Source organism: Trichosurus vulpecula, chromosome 5 (assembly GCF_011100635.1).
Source record: "Trichosurus vulpecula isolate mTriVul1 chromosome 5, mTriVul1.pri, whole genome shotgun sequence".
In the NCBI taxonomy this organism is placed as follows: domain Eukaryota; kingdom Metazoa; phylum Chordata; class Mammalia; order Diprotodontia; family Phalangeridae; genus Trichosurus; species Trichosurus vulpecula.
The window spans coordinates 227,159,331-227,175,344 of NC_050577.1; the positions used below are offsets into that span (position 1 = coordinate 227,159,331).

The 16,014-nt window shown below is 37.9% G+C and overlaps 1 protein-coding gene across 2 annotated transcripts in view; it reads left to right on the forward strand.

Moving 5' to 3' along the window:
- The window catches only part of C5H12orf50 (chromosome 5 C12orf50 homolog), a 41,734-nt gene extending 26,863 nt beyond the window's left edge, over window positions 1-14,871 (forward strand). The window contains exons 8-12 of one of the 2 annotated variants that reach the window (XM_036759385.1): window positions 1,171-1,287; window positions 4,352-4,456; window positions 4,668-4,871; window positions 12,918-13,010; window positions 14,846-14,871. In XM_036759385.1, the coding sequence (XP_036615280.1) occupies window positions 1,171-1,287; window positions 4,352-4,456; window positions 4,668-4,871; window positions 12,918-13,010; window positions 14,846-14,871 (545 nt within the window). The remainder of the gene's footprint in view (window positions 1-1,170; window positions 1,288-4,351; window positions 4,457-4,667; window positions 4,872-12,917; window positions 13,011-14,845) is intronic. The other variant, XM_036759386.1, reaches the window with a different exon arrangement.
- Window positions 14,872-16,014: the final 1,143 nt, after the last annotated feature.

Consider the following 16,014-nt stretch of genomic DNA (forward strand, 5'->3'; position numbering starts at 1 on the left):
AGACAGTCAATCTGGATTTTGTCCTCGAAATGGAGGGTTTGGGAAGAATCAGCCAAGCTGAAGCTTCAGGGGCTGAGGGTACTTGCATTGGGAGAAGTAACACTGAACTGTGGGTGAAGACATTGACCTTCTAGTTCCTCATCTGTAAAATGAGTGAGTTTAAATGATTGCTAAGGTACTTTAATTCTCTAAAATGACACTCTTTGTCTGAATCTGTACTGAGTGCTAAATTAAAAGTTTATTTGGGGATCATACAGATCTGGAAGGAACCTTAGAGGTCAATTAGTCTAATCTCCTCATTTTACAGGTGAGGAAACTGAGACCCACAGAGTTTATTTGAGTTGGCCCAGGCCATATAGGTAATAAGTAGCAGAGCCAGAATACCAAGCCTGGTTCTTTAACTCTCTTTCCATGGTACCATACTGTTCCATTTTAGATTATATCACTATTTGTGGGATTGATGAGCATCTTTATCTTTTTTGTACATGGTATTTCTTTTAAAATAGTCTATCATTACTATATTTTGAAAACACTTCTCTGGCTCCAGATCACTATTATTGGGGAGCAGTAGTGACAAGGAGAACAGGTCATGTGATATTTAACGCATTAAAACATTTACAAGTATTTATTTTCCCTTTCTGCTTCTCTCCCCCATTGAACAATAAAAAAATCCCAACAAACATGCATAGTAAAGCAAAGCACATTCCCACATGATTTAAAAAAATTCATGTCTTATTCTGTATTTTAAGTCCATCTCTCTGGTAGGAGATGGGTGGACTATTTCACCTTTAGTCCTTTTGACTCAGGGTTTGTCATTGCATTAAGAGTCTAAAAATCTTCTCAAGTTATTTTTCCTCTATAATATTGTTGGCACTATACAGGTTATTCGGTTTCTGCTCTTTTCATTCTGAATTAGTTCATAAAGAGGCTTTCCAGTTTCCTCTGCAATGGCCCATCTTGTCATTCCTGATGGTGCAGTAATATTGAATTACATTCACATGCCACAATTTGTTTAGTCATTCTTCAACCACCTAATGCATTTAAAAAATAATATGTAAAAAGATTGGGATTTTTTTCATTAGAGGGATAATACCACAAGGGCAATTTTGAAATGTTAAACTTAAAGGTACTTTTATTAATACTGGCATTTTTCTTCTTCTCCTTCTGAAGACATCAAGGACAGTCTTCATCCAAAGCGTCCTGTAACTACAAGACCAGTACCTACAACACACGTATTAAATGCTACTGAGAATATCAACACAAAATGCAAAGAGGATCCCTCTTCAAGTGAGATGTCCTTGGGTATATTTGAACTACATCCGATCAGTTCATGAAATAGACCATCAAAAATGATTATAGCTCAGAAGTAAGAGGCAGGTCCTGAGAATGAAGGAAACAAGATTCTCTTGGTATCTCTGTGAAATATAATATGGTTTTGAAAAGTACATATAATCTTTTTTGACTTCATGTCTGGAAATTGAGATATCATCAATTAGCTATCATTTAGGGTTGTTTTTAGGATTAATGAACAAACTTAAAAATCATCTACAAATAAATACCATATAAATGCTTTTGATTACCCATATATTGTACACTTTGGAAATTATTCATAATGAATCTCCCCTCTTAAAGGTTGGCTTCTCTTTACAGTTCAGAGTGCTGGACCCACTTCCTCTGACGTAATTAAGGAGGCAAAAGAGTTGGAGAAAAAAATACATAAGGTCACCCACTGCTGTACTGTAATCCTTTCACTCTCCACAGTCCATAGTCATTTGGCCATTCCAAGACTTCTCTTCCCTTTTAAAGACCCAGCTCAATAACCACAGTGTTGCTTTCATCAGCTGATGAATTTGCCCGATGTATTGAGAAACTGAGGACATTCATGATAAGGGCCCTTACTCTGCTCTTCTCATAACTCAGTACTTTTTCTCCAGTGGAAGTGTAGCCCTTCATTCTCTCTAGTGTCTTCTTGACCTTGTTCTTTTGATCATTCCTTCTAGCTCATCTTAAACCATTCCTCTTACTTGGCTCCTTTCTCTCTGTCTACAAAGATTAACCTAAAATACATGCACACAGGCATGCATGTACTTCCTTTGACTATCCACCCCTATTTCTACCTATATTCTTCTCTTTTTCAGTGTTAAACTTCTAGAAAGAGTAGTAATTTCTTAGTGCTCAGTTACTATTATTAACTACTATTAACACCTTCCAATTTTGCTTTCATCCCCACACTATTACTAAAATGTCTTTCCAAAGCCATCAATGCCCTCTTAGTTGCCTCTTAATTGTCCTTTTGCTAGTTATCATCCTTCTCAACCCTTTCCTTCCTTCCTTCCTTCCTTCCTTCCTTCCTTCCTTCCTTCCTTCCTTCCTTCCTTCCTTCCTTCCTTCTTTCCATCTTTCTTTCTCTCTTTCTTCCTTTCTCTCTCTCTCTCTTTCCTTCCTTCCTTCCTTCCTTCCTTCCTTCCTTCCTTCCTTCCTTCCTTCCTTCCTTCCTTCCTTCCTTCCTTCCTTCCTTCCTTCCTTCCTTCTTTCTTTCTTTCTTTCTTTTCTTTCTTTCTTTCTTTCTTTCTTTCTTTCTTTCTTTCTTTCTTTCTTTCTTTCTTTCTTTCTTTCTTTCTTTCTTTCTTTCTTTCTTTCTTTCTTTCTTTCTTTCTTTCTTTCTTTCTTTCTTTTCTTCCTCAGCATTTACTTGTTCTGACCACCTTCTTTTTCTTCCCTTATACTGATCTGATTCTCCTCATACCAGTGTAGCCTTTCTCAGGTTGCTTCTATGGTTCCTCCTTTCTCACACCTTCTCTCAATAATTTCTTGGTGGTTTTGTCTATTCTCATGACTTCAGTGGTCACCTTGGTCTATGTGACTCTCAAGCTTATATATCCAGTTTCTTTGAGTTCCAGTCCCATGATTACAAAAGCCTGCTGAACATTCAGGACAAAACTTGAACTTAACGTATCCAAAGCTGAATTTCTTTCCCAAACCTGCCCCTTCTCCCGATTATTATCATTATTATTTAAAAAATTTCTATTGATGATGCCATCATCTTTCTCATCCAAACTTACAACTGTGGAGAAGCATCTTTGGTTCTTTCCTTCCACAGTATCAGAGCATTTTCCAGTTCTGTCAGTTCTGTCTCCCCACTATTTCTCAAATCTTTCTTTTCTTCCACCCACCACCACTTAACCTTTACATTATCTCTCTAGTTAAATCCCTCATCACCTCTTACTTGGGCTATTGCTGTAAAATCTTCATTGTTTTCCCATCTCTAGTTCTTTTCCTATCTAAGCTATTAATTTAAAATTAATTTTTATTATGGATTTATCAATCATCATCAACATAAATATAAATTTTTAAAAAAGATTGTATATGAAACTGTGAGCTTCTATTACAGTTTTATAGTTGCGTGTATACAATACATATATACATACATACATACATACATATATATATATGTATATACACATACACACACATATATAAACACCCATACTCAATTTGACAATATGGTAACAAAATTTTGCCCTATTTGGCCTTTTGAACTTATTTTCTTCTATGCATTTTTATGCCTTATTGGTAATCTTTATCTCATTTTCCAGTAATCCATTGCACTCCTCTCCCTTCCCCCACTCAAAAAAGTGCTATTCCTTGGAACAACTAAGGTATAGTAAAGCAAAACAAGGCAGTAGAGAACAGAACTTTGAAGAAATTACTATAGTTAAGGGAATGAAGAGGAAGACAGAGGAAAGCTTCAGAGTGGCTGAAGGGAAAGCAGCATAGGATAGTATTACAGGATCTACGTCTGAATACTTAATTTTTTATCTGTGTATTTTGGTCCACAAAGACATAGCCAAACCCTCTGATAAAGGGTTTTAAGAATGTAAAGTAAGATTAGCTAAAAGTATATTATGTGATTGAATTTCTTGAGTATATTTTTTGGCCAAAATAATAATAAAGTATTGAAATGTTCAAAATACCAAGTCCATTGCTACTTAATAATATGCACTAGTCAGTGATGTAGAATTAGATCTGGAATATACTTTGTTTTCTTTTACTGTAATTTACGCATTGCTTTTGTGAAAGGTTTGGGTTTTTTTTGTTATTTTTACTGAAGAATGTCACTTGCTGAAAATTGTTTCACTATTCACTGCTTCCAAAATAGATTTCTGAGCACTTAAAAGAGCTCCCTTTGTTCTAGAAAACAAACATAAGAATAGAAATAGTATAGTTATTGTTTCTTTTCCTCAATTCACTGAAGTGCAGATATATAATAATCACCTATAGTAATATTTGAATGAAAGCATCTCTTTAAAAAAAATCAACAACTTTAAAATAAACTCTTCTCTTCTTCAAGTGAATGATGCTCAGTCAGCGAGGAAACCTAACTTTAAAGGGGTGAAAAAAAAGAAATGGATTTATGAGGAACCAAAGAACCCCCCAGGCACAGGGACAAGGAAAGGTAAAGTATTAAAACTGGTTTACTACTATTGAGAATAGAGATAAAAAAAGAAATAAAACAACTCAAGTAGCACATCCTACCAGAAAAAAACACAAGGGATCTTTTGTTTCTTTAGATCCAGTTGTAGCTACTTAATGAGCCTTTATTTTTATAATCTACTCTTCTGATGGTCATGTTTTGTATCCACTTGATCTCTGCTTTCCCTCAACAGCAGCACAAGCTCCAAACCCCAAAAATAAAATGAGCTACCAACGAAATGATAAGAACAGGAATGTGGAGAATGCAGCCTATGTTCACGTTCAGAGGGAAACCGTAAGGAGTGTTTCATTGAACTCAGCAGCACGTGGCAGGCCAACAAATGGGACTTATAACAAAGTCAGTGTTAACAAGGACCCCAAACTCAACCTCTGTCCAGGTGAGGCTCTTTCATTGGCTAGATCAGCTGTGACTACCATTTTGAATTCCTTTAGTTTGATTGTGATCATCACTGTCACCTAATGTCCTTTCATTTTGCAAGCATATCACCATTCTCATTTCTATAAGTGGGAAAAGTTTCATTTCTGTCTCAAGGATTTGAAATTTTAAAAGGAATCTTGGGAGTTATTTTTCCACCTGGATAAATGCCAAAAGAATTTAGCCAACATTTGGGATATGGTCAAGCAAACCTGGAGCGCTTTCTTGGTCTCTACTGGCTGGCAGAAAACAAGTTCTTAAAACTAATTGAGAATAAACACACCTCTTTTCTGTAGGTCCTAGTTCTTATAGTTATATTCTTTCTTATATAATCATGCTCTTTTCTCCCTCACTGTCTTTTAATGCCCACTATAACTTTGAGAAAGCCCAGTCCTGAAATGTTATCAATATCTCCTTGGCTTCGTTCATTAAGTTCTAGAGTTCCAGTGTTTTCCTTTCGTGGTAACAAGAGTTGCAGAAGGGGCCTTAAAAACAGAGACCATTTACAGCAAGTTGAGAATAGTCTGGTCAATTTTCCTTGTGAAATGGGCCTTGTGGCCATACTGGTTCAGATTCTGTTTCATTTCAGACAGGAAAATTAACAAAGAGACAGACTGTAGGGACATCTCCATGTGTCTCTTGTCATGTAGAGAAGTTTTGACATTGCGTGCCCTAGAGTTCTACTTCAAAGACTGTTTCCCCCCTGCTTTATTTCACCCTTGTGGATTGTTTGTAAGTGGATGACATTTTCTTGCTCTAGTAACGTGTAGTGCAATTATCACTCTCAGTCCAGTGCCTTTGCTCTTCTGCAGGCCTTTATGATTACTTTCTGAAAGGGTTAGTTTGAGGGTTAACTGCAATCTTTTTGACAATGTCTCATCTCTTGTGCCATGCACAGATGGCTAGCTATCACATGTTGCATGTAAATCATTTGATCATGTAATGTAATAAAATCATTGTACTGTGTCAGCAAGGTAAGGCCTTGGTGAGGGAAAAGTCAGTCTTTTCCTCCTCCCTCTTGATGAATTTTGCCCTTTTGAAGGCTGGGTTACAATTCTCTGAACTTGACAAAATGTCACTCAACTCTATTAAATTTCATATTAGTTTACTCCTGCTGTGAGACTGGTTGGCGGAATTCTGAGCATTGGATACTCTGGAAAGTGTTAAAATATACTGACATATCATTTCTTTCCCTGAAGGGCTTCCTCTTATTCTTTAGGTATATGGGGAAGCGGTACCAATGAACCACTTAAGCCCTTCCCCATTCTTCATACATGACAAGCTCACCCTCTTTTCTGATAATACATGTGTTCAGTAATATCTCGTAGACTTCTTTGCACGTGCAAGCCATTTTTGGTAGTAATGTTTATAACTACCATTGATTGCCCTTTGAGTTACTTGTAATTTTAACTCTTCTAAGAGGCACACTTATAGAGCTCTGTTCTACCAATGATTAATGAATAAAAAGGAGCCCATAATTATTTAGCCCTTCTTGTGTGTAAGGCACAGCACTAAGCTCTGAGGATACAAATACAAACAAACCAGACCATGCCTGCCTTCAAGGAGTTTACATTCTAATGGGGAGATGTAGCTAGAGAGGGTGTTTTGGATAGGGTATAATAATAATTAATGTATGGAAAAGATTGTAGATTATATTTTGCTCATTGATGAAGCTGCCAGTTTGCATTTATTTTTTTTAATTTAAATTTATTTATTTAACATATTTAGTTTTCAGCATTGATTTTCACAACAGTTTGAATTACAAATTTTCTCCCCATTTCTACCCTCCCCCCCACTCCAAGATGGCATATATTCTGGTTGCCCTGTTCCCTAGTCAGCCCTCCCGTCCATCACCCCCCTCCCCTCTCATCCCCTTTTCCCTTCCTTTCTTGTAGGGCAAGATAAATTTCTATGCCCCATTGCCTGTGTATCTTATTTTTTAGTTGCATGCCAAAACTTTTTTTTTTGTTTTTGAACATCTGTTTTTAAAACTTTTAGTTCCAAATTCTCTCCCCTCTTCCCTTCTCACCCACCCTCCCTAAGAAGTCGAGCAATTCAACCTAGGCCACATGTGTATCATTATATATAACCCTTCCACACTACTCATGTTGTGAAAGACTAACTTCATTTTGCTCCTTCCCAACCCATCCTGCTTTATTGAATTTTCTCCCTTGACCCTGTCCCCTTTCCAAAGTGTTTGTTTTGATTACCTCCACCCCCATCTGCCCTCCCCTCCATCATCCCCCCCTTTTATTTATTTATTTTTTTTTTATCTTCCTCCCTCTTCTTTCCTGTGGGGTAAGATACCCAACAGAGTATGTATGGTATTCCCTCCTCAGGCCAAACCTGATGAGAACAAGGTTCACTCATTCCCCCCTCACCTGCCCTCTCCCCTCCTCCCACAGAACTGCTTCCTCTTGCCACCTTTATGCGAGATAATCCACCCCATTCTATCTCTCCCTATCTCCCTCTCTCAGTATGTTGCTCTCTCATCCCTTAATTTCATTTTATTTCTTTTAGATATCTTCCCTTCATCTTCAACTCACCCTGTGTCTGCTCTCTCTCTTTTACATATATATATATATACACACATATACATACATATACACATATATACACATACATACACATACACATAGATATATACATACATACACATTCACCCATATATATACATAAACATATATATATATATGCATATTCCCTTTAGCTACCCTAATACTGAGGTCCCATGAATCATACTTGTCATCTTTCCATGTAGGAATGTAAACAAAACAGTTCAACTTTAGTAAGTCCCTTGCAATTTCTGTTTCTTGATTACCTTTTCATGCTTCTCTTGATTCTTGTGTTTGAAAGTCAAATTTTCTATTCAGTTCTGGTCTTTTCACTGAGAAAGCTTGAAAGTCCTCTATTTTACTGAAAGTCCATATTTTGCCTTGGAGCATGATACTCAGTTTTGCTGGGTAGGTGATTCTAGGTTTTAATCCTAGCTCCATTGACCTCCGGAATATTGCATTCCAAGCCCTTCGATCTCTTAATGTAGAAGCTGCCAGATCTTGGGTTATTCTGATTGGGTTTCCACAATACTCAAATTGTTTCTTTCTGGCTGCTTGTAGTATTTTCTCCTTGATCTGGGAGATCTGGAATTTGGTGACAATATTCCTAGGAGATTTCTTTTTGGGATCTATTTGAGGAGGCGATTGATGGATTCTTTCAATTTCTATTTTGCCCTGTGGCTCTAGAATATCAGGGCAGTTCTCCTTGATAATTTCTTGAAAGATGGTATCTAGGCTCTTTTTTTGATCATGGCTTTCAGGTAGTCCAATAATTTTTAAATTATCTCTCCTGGATCTATTTTCCAGGTCAGTGGTTTTTCCAATGAGATATTTCACATTGTCTTCCATTTTTTCATTCCTTTGGTTCTGTTTTATAATATCTTGATTTCTCATAAAGTCACTAGCTTCCACTTGCTCCAATCTAACTTTTAAAGTAGTATTTTCTTCAGTGGTCTTTTGGACCTTCTTTTCCATTTGGCTAATTCTGCCTTTCAAGGCATTCTTCTCCTCATTGGCTTTTTGGAGCTCTTTTGCCATTTGAGTTAGTCTGTTTTTTAAGGTGTTGTTTTCTTCAGTGTATTTTTCAGTATTTTTTTGGGTCTCCTGTAGCAAGTCATTGACTTGTTTTTCATGATTTTCTCGCATCCTTCTCATTTCTCTTCCCAATTTTTCCTCTACTTCTCTAACTTGCTTTGCCAACTCCTTTTTGAGCTCTTCCATGGCCTGGGACCAGTTCATGTTTTTCTTGGAGGCTTTTGTTGTAGGCTCTATGACTTTGTTGACTTCTTTAGGCTGTATGTTTTGGTCTTCTTTGTCACCAAAGAAAGAATCCAAAGTCTGAGACTGAATCTGGGTGCGTTTTCGCTGCCTGGCCATATTCCCAACCAACTAACTTGACCCTTGAGTTTTTCAGTGGGGTATGACTGCTTGTAGACTAACGAGTTCTATGTTCCACGTTTGGTGGGGAGGTGCCAACTCTGTCACACCAGCACTCCTCCTTCCCCAAGAACCCCCAGCCCGGGCTGGGCTTAGATCTTTAGCAGGCTGTTCACCCCTGCTCTGATCCACCGCTTAAGTACTCCCACCAGGTGGGCCTGGGGCCAGAAGCAGCAGCAACTGTAGCTGCCCCACCTCCACTGCCCCCGGGGCTGGAAGCCGAACTGCGAACTCCTTCCACTCCTGCAGCTTTTCCCACTAACCTTCTCAGCAGTCTTTGGTGTTTGTGGGTTGAGGAGTCTGGTAACTGCCACAGCTCACATAATCAGGGCGCTAGGGGCCCCATCTGCTTGACCCCAAGTTTGGTTGTTCCGTGCCGCTCAGGCTGGGCTCTGCTCCACTCCGTTCCCAGCTCCCAGCTCCGTGTGGGATACACCTCACCCAGAGACCATCCAGGCTGTCCTGGGCTGGAGCCCTGCTTCCCTCTGCTGTTCTGTGGGTTCTGCTGTTCTAGAATTGGTTCAGAGCCATTTTTTATAGGTTTTTGGAGGGACTTGGTACGGAGCTCACAGTAGTCCCTGCTTACCAGCTGCCATCTTGGCTCCACCCCCTGCCAGTTTGCATTTATAAATGGTCAGACTTAATTTCTCCCCTATTTTATAGAAGACAAATTACATATCGTGTCGTTACAGGTTGACTTTGGCTTTTTAAAAAAATTCTTATTCTCAGTATACTTTATATTTAGCTTGAATTAAAGTGCCTGGTTCCCTGCCTTCATTCCTAAAATACTCCTTTTCCTATCTACCTCCATTGCTACCGCCCTCAGGTGTCTCTTTGTCCAGATATATAAATTGGACTTTCCCATTGGTCAGTGGAGAGTTCTGTGGCAGAATATTCAAGATCAATCCTAGCTTATCTACTATCCCTGCTTCCTTTTTCACTGTGCCTTTCTTTTCCCAACCTCCATATGATGTAAATGATTGCATTCCTTACTCAAGAAGTATTGTGGCAGACCAAAAAATATATCACAGGTAAACGGCGGATAGGTTACAATTTTTTTCCCCCACAAAGCTATTTCATCCATTTTTCGTTATTGTCCATTTTTCTTTTTTGGCCTCCTTACCTGTAGAGCTACATTTTCAAGTTCTAGTTTCTATTATTTAAATAATCAAAGCATCAGTCTTGACAAAGCAGCCAGGAGAGGAAGGCCTCCAAGATGGGAGGAGGGAACACACAGTATAGTGAGGCTTGTTGGTGGGTGGGAGTAGGACAGTGATGGGAACTGGGCTCAGTATTTCTGGGTTTCCCTCCCCCTCCTGGCCACAAAGAAAGGAGGTTTCAGCAACTGATTAAAAATGTTTTCCTCTCCCCCAATAAATCCTAGAGAGGAATGAGGAAAAAGGGAGAGAGGAGCCACTGTCATTCAGAGTTGGGTGTGAGGTAGAGGTGTGCAACCTGCAATTGTTAACTGTCCAGTGTGAGTATTTACACTTCAGAATAGGCAAATGATACAAATCAGGGCTTGGTTTATTGTTTTGTTGATTGTGTAGATGTAAGAAAGTGATAAATACAATGTTAATAGTGCTGATTAAACTTAAAAAAATGTGTCCTGGATACTTTTTTTTTGGAAGGGGGAAGCTGATTGTTAAACATTTACTATCACACCTTTGGTGTTTGGAGTGATAACCAACAGTGTGGTAAACAGTGTAGTAAGAGGGAAGAACAGTGTTTATCCATAGGTATTTGAAACTGTAATAGTGAAGACTGGCAGTTGGTCAGAATTTTGCTTAGAAATGGACAACGAAATGATTTTCTTGCTTATTTCCTATCATTATCATTTCCTATTAATTTTTCGCCATAGGCTGCTTTGGTTTAATATTTTATCACATCCATTGTCCCTTCTCTCTCTTCTTTGGGTATTTACAACTTGTTTCCATATTTGTCATTGTCTATTATTTGTCTAGACTGTCCTTGCTCACCATGCCTGGCATATTTCCATCTTCCAGCACATTGCTAATATAACCATTTATACTCAGTATATGATTTCAGCCAACTATTAATTTCTTGTATCCCATTTTCTTATTATGGTTCTTCTGTTGCACCATATTTAACTTTATGTGCACATGAAACCTTGGCAGCATTTTTCTTTTATCGTCAGTGTGCTTTCCATACTTCTCTTGAGACGTTGGTATAACACAAAAGCTTTTGTGCATTAACCCCAGTTTGGATTTAAAAACCCACATTTAATTCCCCATCACAAAGCTGTTGGCTCATACCTTGTTTTCTAGCCTAATTTCACATAACTCTCTTTCACATTCTGTATTCCTGCCAAACCAATTTGGTAAGAGATGCTCTCTGAGTTGTAACTGCCATCTCTTACTTCCGGACTGAAATTCAGGAGAGTCATCCCCCATGTCCAGAACTTAATCCTTCCTGACATCTTTCCCCACCAATGCTCTTCCTTTTCTTCAAAGTTCAGTTTAGGTGCCTCTCATTCCCTCAGCTGAAAGTTTTCCCTTCCTTCACCAATTTTCCTTGAATATGTTCTCTGAATCTCTTCTTCACTCCTCCCATTCTCCCTCATATTAATGACTTTGTGCATCATTCTTTTCATCACTCTCAGAAGACTTACCAGTTCTTTGAAGTCAAATCTGTGTAATATATTTCTTCTTATCCCCAGCAATGCCTTGAAAATAGTAGGTCCATAATAAATACTTTAGTGCCTTGAATTCAGCATTAGCATTAGATTACAAGAGATATGTATTCATTGACCAGAGAGAGATTTTTGTTGAGGTAGCTGGTAACAAAATAGCAAAACAAGTTTTTGTATATAGATATGGTAATACAATCGGTTGGTCCAATATTTTCTCATGTGTGATACTGGTACTACCTTCATTAAATTAGGATTTTGTGAATACCTGCTATATGAGAGGCAGTGTGGTGTAGTGGCTAGGGCTTTGGAATTAGAAAGACTGGGATTCAAGTCTACCGCTGACATATCCTAGCTATGTGATCCTAGACAAATCATTGAGGAGCTCGGTGGACCAGGCAACTCTTACAGACATCTCTATACAATAGCTGATGATCATTAGGGTCAGCGGAGGGAATTCCCTAATCAGGAATTCTTTAGACCAGTGAAATCATAAGTCTACTCTAAAACTCTATGGTAGTTCTATCTTGCATTATAGTTTGTGAACTCAAACTACACAGGTTTACAAACTATAATGCAAAACATACTTCAAAAAGATTATTATAGTTTTGTTGGAGGGATGAGAGATATATAGTATACCTATCAGTCAATGAAACCATTTCTTTTAGTTCCCAACAGGCAATTAATAATTACCAAATAAAAATGCAGGAGGTACTGTATAAGGGCATGAGGATATGAAGGCAAAACCAAAAATCTAGATATCCTGTCCATAAGAAACTTACAAAGCCAATGTCATCACTTTACAGGAAGAATATGTAAAGACTTAAGTAACAGTGAAAACAAGTTTGATAGAGATTAATATGTGTGATTATGTACCCCATGAATGGTAGAAGCACTAAGTATTGTGATTGCTAAAGAACAATTGGAATGGTTGGGGAAGGCTTTGTGGAAGAAGTCAGCGTTGAACTGGACCTTGTAGGTATTTCTGGATTTACAGAAATTGAAAGAACAGGACCCATAGAAGCTTAGCCAGTCAGATCAATTGACTCTTTTGACCTTGTCTTACAGGAAGTGCTTCTTTCTATTACATTGTATTCCTATTACAGTCTTTACGCATTCTAGATCAAATTGTTATTCTGGGGACTGGATAGCTGGTTAAGGACACTTATCCCCAGGTCCACCGACTTGAATGACCGTGACCAACAACTCCTGGTGCTTTACTAACTGGAAAATGAGCATTGGAATGAATCTCTCCGCAGGGATGTATTCAGTATTGATAACATTCTTGCAACTCTTTGGGATATCTGTGGGAAATTGTTCTGTTTCTACAAAGTGTGTGATTGATTGCCTCACTGTTTTTCTTTAGACAAATATACCTCAACATCCTATAATGCTTCAACATGGAGAAAAAGAATTCCTTTTTCAAAAACATATTCAAAAACTGAAAAGATATATTCAGGTAACTCTACTGATTTTCAAATTTTAGAGTGAACAATAAGTGTTGAATTTAAACATCTAAAATATTTTGGGACGCTGGGAAAAAATGAAGCATGAATTTTGAAATTTGTCTTCATTTGTTTACTCACTTCTGAGAGAGTGAGAGACTTTGTCTCCTCTCAGTAGTTCTCAAGGTGTAGGGGTCCATGAAGTCAAAACTATTTTCATAAGAATACTAAGATGTTTTAATTTCTAATGCAATAAATATTAATAGATATAAACCATATAAACAAAAACTCTTTTAGAGTCCTCAATAATTTGTAAGAGTGTAAAGACAACCTTAAGACCAAAAAATTTGAAAACTGCCAGTCTACTATAAAGACTTTGTCCATTTTTCTTGTAGGTCACTTCTTGATTATCTAATTATTCTTAGGCCATACTAAAAATATTTTGGTATTTTTCTTCTCTATAAGATGTGTAATGATTACAGTGACTTTTACATTTGATTAACATGCAGTATTTACTATAAGGTTTCCAGCACCATTGATAAAATAGGACTTTGCACTTACTCACATGAAGTCTAATTTGGAGGGGGCCCTAACCATGTGCAAAGTCCCATTGATACAGAATGCCAATAGACACATATTGGCTGTGAACCTCTCAGTCCACATACCCTGTCACTCTGGGGAGTATCCTGGTACTCACTGGGACCTCTCCTGGATGTGAATTTTCCACAGAATAGATTCAAGAAACCTGGTTTGGTTCTCTACTTTCATTTCCTTCTTACAGCCTAAGTTTGATCTGGGACACTATTGGAGAATCATTTGGTTCCCTCTCAGTGATCTTGAACCTTTCCAAGTGAGTCCTACTTGCATGGAAGCCCAATTGAATTCAGAGTCCAGAACCTTCTAATTCTTGTTACCCTGAGTTTTAACATTCCTGGAACATTCCCTGAAAATCACTAGGACAAGTTCAGGCTGAAGAACTTCCTCTTGATTCAAAGCAACTGCTATTCCTGTGAGGCCTGCTGATCTATAACTACCCTCCTGAGACACTAGACCCTCTTAGAATCACTTTGGAATCCTGGGTTGCAGGCAGGGAAGCTCTAAAGACCTAAGAATTTCTGAGGCCATTTAACTTAACCCATTTTCTTAACAAGACTCCCTTCTATAACTTACCCAACAAGGGGTCATCAAGTCTCTGCCTGGAGACTTCCAATGGCAGAGAACTCACTACTTCTGAGGGTGGCCCATTCCAATTTTAAATAGCTTTAGTTGTTGAGATTTTTTTCCTAACATGGAGCCATGTTTTCATTCTGGGGTTTCATGATGCCTTGAAGGGAGCCAGCAACCCCAGAGTTGAACTTTATGAAGCTTCAGGGAAGTTGTCCTTCTTTCTTCTGTCTTGTTCTTTTTTTCCCCTCCTTTCTCTCCTCAAACACAACTCATAGACATACACAGACTTCAGAGTACTCATAAATCCATAGCATCTTAGAAGTAAAAGGGACCTTAGAGGTCAGTCCCCAGTCCAATCCCTTCTCCATCCTACTCCATAATACCATCCCTCACCTCCATTTTTTCAGACTAAGTAACTTGGTTTTCAGTTAGTATTGCCTTTAGAGTTATGAAGTGAAAAAAATAATAGAAAGGATAGAAACCCAGCCTTGGGTAGGATTGGATGACCAGCTTTTGTTGATGGGAGAGAAGAAATTCTTAGACATTGGTTGAATTAGATATCTCTGAGATGCCTTCTGAGTCTGAGATTCGGTGATATTGAACTCGGAGCCCCAAAGAGTATGAAAATGCTCAAGAAAAGTTATTGGAAGAAATAATTTTTCTGTGTATATTTTATTATTAGAGCCAAGACGAAATGGAAGCAAGTAAAACAGGAGGTTGAGAGAAGAAAAGGAGAAAAGAGAAAAGTGCTGGACATCCTATGATTTACAATCAAAAATGATAAAAATGCAAATTCAAAGAATGAGATATTCAAGTACTTCATACTATATACTGGATAGCCAAAGATGATAAAATGCAAATTCTGAAAATAAGATGCAGGAAGTACATTGTACTGTTTCAAAAATGATAAAAATGCAAATTACAAACAGATAAGCTGCATGTGTATTTATACAGGTCTGGAATTCATTCAATGCATTTGTCATGAAAGTTTAATAAAATTCAGAAGTTTGACAATTAAAGTCACTCTTTAATTGTAAACCAAGTTATATTGGCCACAGATTGAAGGGTAGAATTGTGTCTTTGATCTGTGTTACCAAAATATTCCTTATGAAAAACCATCTCCTTTTCTTTTATCTAGATTTCAAAATTGGGCCCTCAGAGGTGACATCTGATGAAGTTAAAAACTAATTGAATGAAGGTCTCAGGGCTACAGTTTGACTGTGATGGGTTATTTCAGAGGAATTCCAATGTAAACACCAAACTTTGATGTGTTCTAGACAGAGACAAAGGTTTGTTAAATATACAGCGCAGTTGTTGTACAATGTATTGTAATGGTATCCCCGGTGCAGAGCCAATGAAGAGTGCTACCTTCAAAACTGGATAGAATTAATTGAGATGAAAATATTCCACATAATGGAAATGAAAATAGAAGTATTCAGCATGGGAAACAGGACAAACCTGAGAAGAAACCTGGAGTCTAGGGGAATTCATATTTCTATTTGCATGCATCTCTGGTAACCGGTAGGATATTGTTCAATTTTTATTGGGGGAAATCAGGGTTTTTTAGGTTTTTGTTTTTTTTTACTCTTTTGTAAAGATGTGATCCCAGTTTTTGTGGAGGAGAACAGGGCCCACCATCTGTGTATTTTAGTGGCATACTGTCTAAAACACTTACCAAAACTTGGGGAGAGTCAGTTGTTTGAGAAACAGGAGTTGAATGGGATTAGAAATTGTGTCAGTGAGACCAGCATGTGATGATTTAAGCCTGTGAAGGGGAATCAGGTGACAAGCTGTTCACTGGGCAGTTGATAAGATGACATATATCCCCACTTAATAACCGGCTTTGCACTT